We start from the raw sequence: 12,226 nt of genomic DNA on the forward strand, positions 1-12,226 counted from the left end.
CTTGCTGATAATTTAGATGAGTATTCTTTCGCTGAAATCCTTGGCCTATTTTGTTGCCACGTGCTTGCTGCACACGATGCTTGTGCATAAACGCGAGAAAATGACTGATCTGTCAGCTAAAACAAAACTGGGATGAAAAAATGTGGCCACCCAGTGAGTGCCTTATTCCTTGCAAAAAATAAAAAAAAGAATAAATAAATATCTGCATGTTGTAGAGCTGTCCGAATGCGACTATGTATCGTAACCGCACTCGTGGTAAAATTCTGTTGGAACATGAGTTGGTGAGAGCTTTGCAACACACTCGATCGCTTTGGCGTAATGTAAGTCGCCCGGCGGCATCTCAGAGTCCTTTTGACGGAGCGTAACTGTTGATACGCAACGCAGCTTCCGACATTGTGCAATCATTTAGCTGAATTCTTACACCACGCATTACGTATCTCCAGCATTATACCGTTTTAATACGATTCAAGGCTGGTGTTCAGTGATAAAAAATTTTGCAAGTGTATTTGGCCTTTAACGACTTCCTTGTCGGACAGATGGCGTATGATAATTACGCGACCTCTGGTATTGACACAGGCAAGATGCCTGTGCCATCACCAGAGGCCACGTGCTAATGAACCACCTCTACATAAACGTTTTCTATGCAGCGCGACTTTTTTTGGGATTTTTGTGTCCGTACAATGACTCACACCCAGGACGGCGGATCGGCCAAGAAGAAGGCAGTATTACAAGTATTTCTATTAAGATTGTCACCTACTATCACTTTGCTTATCATATATGGGTGAAATGAAAAGAAAACTGACTGGAGGTTGCTAGTGTGTAACGCGAATGTTTAAGCGTTTGCTGCGGTGTTAGATGAAAGAACACTGTGTAGACGTGCTGAGTTCTGTCACGTTTATTTATTTTAATGTAGCGATGACGGCTGTGTGATCACTAAAGTGAGTATTGTTATGCCCAATGCCTTGGATCAAATTGCTGTTGTGAAAGACGAGGTGGATGCACGCTCCTCTAGATTTGTAGCATCAAAGATTGTGGATACCTTTCAGAAAATTAGGGTTATGTTTCAGTTTCTCGCGAGAAGCATTGGACCAGACCTCTTCTACGGCAGCAATGTGTTGGTGAGGTAGGGCACAACCCGGGAGACAGTGCTTTGGATTTAAAGTAAGCTACTGCGAAGGCGTGTTGATTGTCTAGTTGCATCCTCAAAAACGTTCGTGTAGTTGTCATCGAACGAATCAAAGTGTTACGTTAAGCGTGCACGTTGTCTCGGCGGTAAGCGGCAACACCACCCGTTCGATTGTCGTGTTGATGTCGGTATCCGCAGCAGTACATACCTTTCCTATCACGTGTAGCGGCGCCTCAGGATGCATCCAGGTCTCCGAGAGACGAACTACGGAGCAGAGCCCGACAACGCAGTTGCGGTGAATGTCGGGTGCCTGTGAGGCCAAGAAGCGTACATTGATAGTTGGGACGGAGAGAAAATTCCAACGAGAGTATCGCCTGGTGAGGCAGAAGTAAGGCAGAGAGATCTTTCTTGAAGCACAACCGGCAGTGCACCGAGCAGTCGTAGCCGAAGGTGTTGTCCAGAAACTGTTTGGTGAATTCCTTGGTTGGCAGCCCCTCTCTTGATTGGTATATTTTCTTGCCGATTGCAGTGCCTGTCTAAGACGGTGTGCTTCTTTCTGTCTGGCGCGGATTGCAGGGTCACCGCGTCTATGTCGATTTGCTTCTTCTTGAGTGACTTGAACCGAAGAGTCATCCCACTTAGGCTGCTATGCTGCTGCCTCCGTGACACGCAAAGAAGAGTTGTGTTCTGACGGACTAGGTGTTGCCAATCTTGATCTCGAGCTCGACGAATCGTTTGGATGCCCGAGGGTCCTGCTTTATCCATGAAACTCGAACACACTGTGGGCGCAATAGGTTGGTTTGCCTTCATGAATGGCTCGCAACCAATATGGGGGATTGATTGATCGTCCACATCGTGCGGAAGGTGATAGCATCTGGGTGTATTCAAAGAAACTGGGACCTTGAATTAGGACTTTGCGCCACTGTAACCGAGTTCGGTTACGGTGGCGCAAAGTCCTAATTCAATGTCCCAGTTTCTGTGCCCTCTCACTGGTGGAAACGCACGCTTCGAGCAACGGAAGCGCCTTCTGGCACACTGCAAAGGTCAGCGCCCGCGAGTGGCACCAAAGGCACGAAACTAAGCATCACGGAATCACCTGCTCTATCTCGCTGTCGGCAGATGTTGCCAATGACACGAAAGTGAAAACAGAGCTAAGAAAAGCTAATGTTAAAAAAAAAACTGGCTAACAATTCTCTCCTGAAAGAGACACAAAAGCATCATGAAGAGGAGAAAAAGAAAGGGAAAACACTTCCTCTTCTTTATAAGAAGATAACGACACAGCACAACGCACCACACCATGCAAAGACACGTAGCTGAGTGCTGCAGATGAGAGTCGAGGCCCCCTTGGCTGAAAAGAACAAACATCTCTTTCGACCTTGTAAGATTGGAACCTAGACCGCATGTAAACAAAAATGTAATCGAGAGGGAAGTTCCTGAAAGACCACGTTACTGGAAGTTGTTCAGCAGCCTCAACGAGCACTCACAACAAACTAGTTCAGGTGCAAGCGTATGTGTGTCACGCACTGTTCTCGCAAAGCGCTCATCACTTCTGAACCACAAGTGTTGACGCACACATAGGCGTCGACGTGAAGCACCTCCTCAAACCGCTTTAAGCAAACACTGCGGTTGTGGACGCAGTCTCTGGCCTTTTAGCCTGGAAAGGCTTTCCTGTAACCAAGTACCTGTTTGCTGTGTAGGTAACAGAGGTAACGCCAGCATTGGTAAGAGAGGCTGGTGTATCAGCGTTTTCTCGTTCCCAAAAGGTCGAGCTACAACTCGGCACGACGCTCACGAAGCTCTCTCACAATTCTTCTCAGCGATGCGACTGGACTTTGGTGAAGTGCTAATACTCTGTCTGTGTGTGTTGTGACGTGATTTGTTGCGCCATCTTTCTCTTTCTCTTCTTTCTTCCTCCTCTTCAAGTCCGCGGGCGTGGTGGCCCTTTCTTGAGTCAATTGCTAGCGTGATTCTATTTCTCTGTATATTGACACTTGAGGATGCGCTTGTAAGCTTCCGCGAATAATAATTAATATTAATAGTAGCATAGCTTCATCATTTCGTACTGTGAATGGCCTGGGGTGCCACCGTTCTTCACCTCTAAGCTGTGTTATCGTCTGTACACCAGGCCGTGGTATCACTTCCGAGAAATTTTGTATTTCCTTGCCATATCTTTAGATGTTATTTGTGGTTGAACACTTTCTTTAATGACATATTTCGCTAAAAATAATGATTTATCTGTTTGGTGCTGTCGTCATGCCTCCAACATTTGCTTGTATCTGCATGTTAGCCAGAAAGCGTCTCGTTGGCTACCCTACGGTGGGAAAGGGGAACAGGAGAATACAGAGAAGAGAGAAAGAAAGACTAAGCTGACTGCAGCACGTAAGCACCTCATTATTGAAAAAAACATCTTTTTTTCGATGGCGTTTGTTTCTATCTGGGCTTATATCGCAACAGCCGCCGGATTGTTTTTACAGAGAGGAACCACAAACTGTCTTTTGTTATAAGCGACATAATTTTAGTGCTGATGGTCGCTGAATTTAGCTATACACAATGACGAATGAGGAAGTGAAGTGATGTGTTATGGCTGAGGGTTGGTGGGCAAGTCAGTGCCGCTGACAGAGTATCGGTTTCACTCAAGGAGGACACTCCAAAGTTTAATGGTCAGTGCGTCATCATTGGTGATTCTCCCCAACAGTTTTTATCTGCCGGCTATAGGCGACCGTTGAAAGTCACACATGGTGGCCCAAATTACTTCCTTTTCTCAATTTACTTGTCGTTCTTTGACCTGCATGAAATGCAGCTCCAATAATAGGTAAAATAACATAAAGTAGTATATGAAATTGTCGGGCGTATAGCGAACGAGGGTATCAACGGAAATGCCACTGATACAATAAATAACGGAGAAAAACAGGCTGTTACATGGCGTGAAAGAATTTGAAGCCAACTGCACTCGACATTAAAGCGAACCTTTGATTGCTTAGCCCATCACGGTGTGGTGTCCCATGATTGGACACTATCTCGCCGGATATATTTGTGGATATACATATCATCACCAGCCTATGTAAGCACTGCATGTTGACCGCTAAAGTAGTGCGAATCAGCGCACCGCTGTTATATATACCGACCTATGGGTATAACCTAGCCTCTTTGGCATTTCGCAAGCACACCGACCTCTTAATGAAATTGCGCACGATATTTAGAGGCCTTCCTTTTTCGTTTTCTTGTAATTAGCCAGCCCCATTCTTGGGCCTCCGGGTATGTGCACATTCTTGGCTAGTATCCCGAAAACGGTAACGTGGCATTGTGACGTAAGGGTTACACAAGCCCTGAATGTATTTACGTATGTAACACGCTTATCTCGGCACACACGTGTCGTCACCATTATTTCCTCGAAAAACATTGAACATCGTCTACGTCCTCATGGAATCACTGCATCTACCTCTCACAGTATTCACCCATATCTCTTTAGATTTCAGCATAGCTTTTGAATGATGCAGTGCATAAACATAACCATTGTGCTAGATCAAGATGGTGACTTGTGCAGTAGCTAAATATTGCATCACATTGCGCGTTACATCGAACTAATATAAAGGTGCATAGCACTTTTATAGCATTTATTGACTGCTTCACGAAGGTTTCGCTTCCTATAGATTCCATCATGCACGTTGCATCTGCATATTTTTTAACTGCTGCCCATATACTTCATTGCAGTTGTTCCATTACTGCTACGGGGGTCTGCGTTACGACTTCCTGTGCCCGAACTACACGCTGTACGACCAGACCACCTTCACGTGCCGATTCATCAACACGGTTGAGTGCGAGAAGTCCGAGAAGCACTACGACCGCAACGAAGCGCTTTACAAGGAGACTACCACGGTGCCGCCTTCTACCGTGCCTCCTAGGTGAGCATCGGCGTCTTTTTCGGCGACGCTCTTGATACATGAACGTTGGCAGCGTTGAGAAATAACTGCAGCATAGATATGCGTTACTATTGTTACTGTTCCCTTGTTGCTTAGTAGTGCGGTGCGGTGGTTAGTTCCACGGCGCGAGGCAAAACTCGCGCCGTGGAACTCATGGAACGCTGGCGTTCAACAAAGCACAAACAACCCTATCTCAGCGCCAAAAGGTGACCGTAAAGTGTATGGTGCCCTATAAATTAAATTATGGGATTTTACGTAACAAAACCACTTTCTGATTATGAGGCACGCCATAGTGGAGGACTCCGGAAATTTCGACCACCTGGGGTTCTTTAACGTGCATCTAAATCTAAGTGCACGGGTGTTTTCGCATTTCGCCCCCATCGAAATGCGGCCGCCGTGGCAAGGATTCGATCCCGCCATCTCGTGCTCAGCAGTCCAACACCATAGCCACTGAGCAACCACAGCAGGTTGTATGGTGCCCTGTATGCGCCTTTTGAACGTCGCCCTTCTTGGAAATGACAAATAAAACTTCAGCGTCGGAACAACAGAAAGTTGAGCTAGTTGGTAAGGATTCATTATGCAAAAAAAGAGGTGAGGCGTGTCCTGTCTGCACGCCTCACCTCTTCTTTAGCAGTTATAGCTTTAGGGATGCTGTAAAAAAACATTAGGAAGAACTCGGAAGCAATACTTTTTGTAGCTTGTTTGGGCGGTAACTAGCGTATATAATGGGGTCCTGTACAAAGGGTTGGGGACCAGAGGCTGCATTTTCTAAATTTTTGACTGGTTGCCCGGAAGATCTCGTTTTCTTCTTGCAACTCGCAGGATAACGGCTCTGGATTTTGGCTCAAGGTCACTCGAAGGTCGCCGACAACAGGAGCTAAAACATTTCATGCTTAACGTATTTCTTCTTTGTCTTTAACGAGCGAGTGGTTGTATGGCCCACAGTGACGAGAGCTGACTTGGAGGCAAAAAAGAGCGACACAAAGAAAAGATGATTTTAGAACACACTTTGCACCGGTTTAAATTTGTTGAGAGGGCGCAGCGACATGCCAGTCAGCAATACCCTGTATATTTAGCACTTAGAAAGAACACATGAGTTCATGCAGATTCCGACTTTAAAGGTGTCGCAGAGTATTCTCGGAACAATACGTTTCTGGAAAGCTCATAATCATGCGTTGGCATCACATACAATATGCGAACATACTAGCTTTTTAGAGGTTATCTGCATATTCAATATCGTGAATGATCGATTTGTGAAAAAAAAGGAGGAAAAGGAGTTTTTATGGCACGCTTCATTTACACCGCAACAAATGGCCCTAGATATCAGTTTACATTGTACGTCTGTTGAAATGGTGCATGCGTGTCATAATATCCCGAGAGTAGTCGAGCGTAGTATACAGCCAAAGGTCGCTGGGATTCGTCGCGCTGCAATAGCTAATATGCGAAGTTTCGTAAACAGGCTTTCTCACACACCTGGTCTGGCCCAACCACGATGGCGGACCTCGGGTTAGAATCATAATCAGGGTGTCAACATGTGGGCTGCTGACACATTTCCTGCTGCATTCCCTCCTGCGCACCATCCAAGCTTTGAAAACGCGTGTCTCAGGTTTAAAAGTGTTACTCGCAGGAACGCGGATATCTTAGTTTGGGCAAGTTAGCTGTGTGGCAAGGCCTGATTACAGAATTTGGCATATCGTCCGTTGTCGCTGCAAGCTTGAAGACAGGGCTAAAGTGCGCGAAGGGCTAAAGCGTACCTGAAATGGAGCAAATGGAAGTAAAATATTTAAGCTTTTCTTTTTTCGAACAAATTCACCCGTGATTCAAAACCTAAGAGCGCGCCCCCCTTACCGAGGATAAGCTGAAGAACAGACAAGAACAAGCATTCTTTTTTTATTGCGTTCTCTTCAGTTTGTCCTCGTTCACAGTCGCGCTTTAATGATTATGAATAATAACGCTCCCCGTCTTCAAGAACAATTGACCCAGCGATATAACTGAAGTTTACGCTCACTACCAAGAAAAGTAATGCAGGCTTGCTGCACAGGTTACGGCTACAAGTGTGACGTTCACCTAGCGGTACCTCTGTATATATCGGCTGTGCTGACAGTCCGGACTGGAGGAGTGCGACATACCCGAGACTACGGAACACGTCTTGTGCATCTGCCCCCGATATGCTGTGAATAATACAATCACTGACAGATTATTTGTCAAAGTGCTTGAATAAACCTTTGCCTGAAATGGTTATATTGGGACCTTGGCTCGTCCCCCATCGTCCGCGCTATGCTCCAAAGGCTCGCATCAAATTCGTGCACGAGAGTGGTCCGTAATTCGGGACTTTGAACGGTCTTCACTGTTCAAGCTCATTCGAAGTTTCATTTGCGTCCTCACCATCAACGCTCCATCACTGCTTAGTAGCAGCTCAGAACTCCGATTCAGTCCAACCTCTCATATTTTCTATTTGTTTCACAATAATTCTCTATCTATCTTTCTCTTAATCTTTATCTTAATCCATAAGAAAGGGGACGCCAAAGACATGAGAAGTTATAGACCGTACAGCTTACTGTCCGTTGCCTACAAAGTATTTACTAAGGTAATTGCAAATAGAATCAGGAACAGCTTAGACTTCCGTCAGCCAAAGGACCAGGCAGGATTCCGTAAAGGCTACTCAACAATAGACCATATTCACACTATCAATCAGGTGATAGAGAAATGGGCGGAATTTAACCAACCCTTATATATAGCTTTCATTGATTACGAGAAAGCGTTTGATTCAGTCGAAACCTCAGCAGTCATAGAAGCATTGCGGAATCAGGGTGTAGACGAGCCGTATGTAAAAATACTGAAAGATATCTATAGCGGCTCCACAGCCACCGTATTCCTCCATAAAAAAAGCAACAAAATCCCAATAAAGAAAGGCGTCAGGCAGGGAGATACGATCCCTCCAATGCTATTCACAGCGTGTTTACATGAGGTATTCAGAGACCTGGATTGGGAAGAATTGGGGATAAGAGTTATTGAAGAATACCTTAGTAACTTGCGATTCGCAAGTTACTAAGGTATTACTACTTATTACTAAGACCAAATGCAATGCATGCTCACTGACCTGGAGAGGCAAAGCCGAAGGGTGGGTCTAAACATTAATCTGCAGAAAACTAAAGTAATGTTTAACAGTCTCGGAAGAGAACCGTAGTTTACGATAGGTAGTGAGGCACTGGAAGTGGTAGTGACTGCGGATCCGGATCATGAGACTGAAATAATCAGAAGAATAAGAATGGGCTAGGGTGCGTTTAGCAGGCATTCTCAGATCATGAACAGCAGGTTGCCATTATCTCTCAAGAAAAAAGTTTATAACAGCTGTGTCTTACCAGTACTCACCTACGGGGCAGAAACCTGGAGGCTTGCGAAAAGGGTTCTATTTAAATTGAGGACGACGCAACGAGCCATGGAAAGAAGAATGATAGGTGTAACGTTAAGGGATAAGAAAAAAGCAGATTGGGTGAGAGAACAAAAGCGAGTTAATGATACCTTAGTTGAAATCAAGAAAAATAAATGGGCATCGGCAGGACATGTAATGAGGAGGGAAGATAACCGATGGTCTTAACGGTTACGAAATGGATCCCAAGGGAAAGAAGGCGTAGCAGAGGGCGGCAGAAAGTTAGGTGGGCGGATGAGATTAAGAAGTTTGCAGGGACAACATGGCTACAATTAGTACATAACCGGGGTAGTTGGAGAAGTATGGGAGAGGCCTTTGCCCTGCAGTGGGCGTAACGAGGCTGATGATGATGATTGTGATGATGATGATGATATATTTCTCTCTCTCTCTCTTCCTATCCGCAGGCCTCCTCCGCCCCCACGCAAGAAGCAGTCGCCACTCAAGAAGAAAACGACAAGCACCACCACCACCACTACCGAAGCGCCGGATGACTACGAGGAGTACGAGTACGAGGAAGACGAGACAACGACGACGGAAACACCGACGACAACAACGACGACTCCTAAGCCTAAGCGGCGAAGACTTAGGCCGCGTCTAAGGGGGTTCGGAGGTCGGAGCCCTCCGGGTGGTAAAGAGTAGGCCCAGACGCTCGTTCTGCAACAGTGTCATCGTTCAACTGCCATTCACGGAGCTGTCGAAGCTGTGTAGCGGCTTACGCTACACCAGCGAGGCGTTTACGCTTGCGATGACTCGCACGTAATGATGCGTGTTCTAAAACATTTTCCCGTCATGTTCAGGTTTTTCTCGCTCGTATCCGGCTTGAAGCTCCGGGGCATGATACGTAAAATTATGCTCTTTTTTTTTTGGACATTCATTTTTAGCGAGTTGAAATTGATGTTGAGTCAGCGAACATTGTTTAACTGCGCGAGCAAACGAACCACAAAGACAGCGAGGGACAAGGACGGGCGCAGACTTGCAACTAAAGTTTATTCCACAAGGTACACATATAAATACACACCCGACATACATCACTGCGCGTGCGCGAAAAAAGGGGAAGGTAAAAGAAAAGTAAAACCTTGTATATGCGAAACGCGACCTACCTACGCTCGTCAATAAACCTAATCTCACTGGTATGTAAATAAACTGAGGTGTCACTGACACATTGTTGTCCCTTCTTTTTAATATGGTACGCCTCGAGTAGCTCTCTGGCTTGGCTATCTCGGCAGCGGCACAAAATCTTTGTTTCCTTCATGATCGGCTTGCACGTGCACGCCAGGCAGTGGACAGGCAGGTGCCCATTCGTTTTATTTCTAATAGATAATTCGTGCTCACGCAAGCGCACATTCACACACCTTCCTGTTTGGCCAATGTAAACTTTGCCGCATGATAGAGGTATCTGGTATACTACTCCAACACTGCAAGCTACGTGGGAAATGGAGTGCTTAGTTCCGCACCCTTGGAAGTTATTTTTACTTCTTTCTATGCGCGAGCATAGCCCAGCGAGCTTACCGGGAGCCGAGAACGCTACCTCAACTCCATACCGTTTCACAACCTTTTTTAAGTTGTGGGAAGTCTTGTGAACATAAGGTACAACTGTCCGTTTCTTATTTTTGCGCTCCCTTGTGTCTTGAGCAACATTGCCTTCCGTCTTTGTCTTCTTAAGCACTGCCTCCACTACTGCTGAAATGACTGATTGCGGGAAACCGGCTTCTTCCAGCCTTACAATCTGCTTGTCAAAGCTTTCCTGTATTTTGTGCGTGCAGGACTTCCTTAAGGCTGATAAGATGCACTGGGTGGCTATTGCCCGCTTTACCGTTTTTGAATGAGCCGAATCGTAGGGCAACAATTTCTTTTGGGATCTTGGGTTATATTTCCAGCACACATGGTCGTCACAGAAGCTTATAGCGTTGTCTAAAAACTGAATATTATTATCCTTTGTTAGCTCATGGGTGAATGTTAAACCTTTGCCAAGGCGCTGAAAAATGTGTAGTACACCTGCGATGGCGTCGTCATATGTGTAGCTGGCTTGCTTTTTTAAAAGTACAAGAAAATCGTCAACATAACGGAACACGGTAACAACCAGGTCACGATCGATCTCTTCGTTTACCGCTCTGTCAAATTCCGATAAGTAAATATTGCACAAAATTGGAGCAACGCAAGATCCTATACATATACCTTGTTTCTGTACGTAATAGTCTCCTTTAAACTGGATGAAGGTAGATTTTAGGTAAAACTCAAGCAACGCTAAAAACCTATTAACAGTCAAGCCGGTAGAATTCTGAAAAGACACTTCGCCATTAACTTCAATACATTTCTGAACAGCCTGAAACAATGCAGCGTGAGGGATAGAATAAAACAAATCTTCTATGTCAATGGAAAAAGCATGGCCAATATCGTCACTCAACTCTATAAAGCTAGTAACAGCTTCCGAGTTCCTTGTTTCAAACGGGTCGTGCAATTTCAGGTGCAATACACATTTCTGCAAAAACTTGCTTACTTCGTTCTGCCAAGATCCTCTTTAGACAGAACGACCTCAGACTGCTACAACAGGATAAAGAAGGAGGCTTTGTGGTAATGCCGTCGGGGCTTTTCGACGAGAAGGCGACGGCTGCTGTGAAAAAGAACTTCAAGCCTGTGCCAGTGAAAGCCGCAAGGACAAAGGCGAAGGCCGTTTCTATGTGCAAGGAGATGGAACTGAACAAACTGGCTACCTCAGTCAACAAAAGTAAAGGTGATGGCTTGTTCGTGTTTTTTACGGCCAAGACGCACAAAGACGATATCCCTTTCCGGTCTATCGTGAGTGAAAGAGGATCTTGGCAGAACGAAGTAAGCAAGTTTTTGCAGAAATGTTTATTGCACCTGAAATTGCACGACCCGTTTGAAACAAGGAACTCGGAAGCTGTTACTAGCTTTATAGAGTTGAGTGACGATATTGGCCATGCTTTTTCCATTGACATAGAAGATTTGTTTTATTCTATCCCTCACGCTGCATTGTTTCAGGCTGTTCAGAAATGTATTGAAGTTAATGGCGAAGTGTCTTTTCAGAATTCTACCGGCTTGACTGTTAATAGGTTTTTAGCGTTGCTTGAGTTTTACCTAAAATCTACCTTCATCCAGTTTAAAGGAGACTATTACGTACAGAAACAAGGTATATGTATAGGATCTTGCGTTGCTCCAATTTTGTGCAATATTTACTTATCGGAATTTGACAGAGCGGTAAACGAAGAGATCGATCGTGACCTGGTTGTTACCGTGTTCCGTTATGTTGACGATTTTCTTGTACTTTTAAAAAAGCAAGCCAGCTACACATATGACGACGCCATCGCAGGTGTACTACACATTTTTCAGCGCCTTGGCAAAGGTTTAACATTCACCCATGAGCTAACAAAGGATAATAATATTCAGTTTTTAGACAACGCTATAAGCTTCTGTGACGACCATGTGTGCTGGAAATATAACCCAAGATCCCAAAAGAAATTGTTGCCCTACGATTCGGCTCATTCAAAAACGGTAAAGCGGGCAATAGCCACCCAGTGCATCTTATCAGCCTTAAGGAAGTCCTGCACGCACAAAATACAGGAAAGCTTTGACAAGCAGATTGTAAGGCTGGAAGAAGCCGGTTTCCCGCAATCAGTCATTTCAGCAGTAGTGGAGGCAGTGCTTAAGAAGACAAAGACGGAAGGCAATGTTGCTCAAGACACAAGGGAGCGCAAAAATAAGAAACGGACAGTTGTACCTTATGTTCACAAG

The 12,226-nt window shown here is 45.2% G+C and overlaps 1 protein-coding gene across 1 annotated transcript in view; it reads left to right on the forward strand.

Annotated features, from left to right (window-relative positions):
- Positions 1-9,651, forward strand: part of LOC135901196 (uncharacterized) — an 87,665-nt gene extending 78,014 nt beyond the window's left edge. Inside the window, exons 5-6 of the mRNA XM_065430881.2 lie at positions 4,838-5,028; positions 8,881-9,651. Coding sequence (XP_065286953.1) covers positions 4,838-5,028; positions 8,881-9,115 — 426 coding nt within the window. The 3' untranslated portion in view covers positions 9,116-9,651. The remainder of the gene's footprint in view (positions 1-4,837; positions 5,029-8,880) is intronic.
- The last annotated feature ends 2,575 nt before the right edge of the window (positions 9,652-12,226 follow it).

Source organism: Dermacentor albipictus, chromosome 4 (assembly GCF_038994185.2).
Source record: "Dermacentor albipictus isolate Rhodes 1998 colony chromosome 4, USDA_Dalb.pri_finalv2, whole genome shotgun sequence".
Lineage (NCBI taxonomy): Eukaryota > Metazoa > Arthropoda > Arachnida > Ixodida > Ixodidae > Dermacentor > Dermacentor albipictus.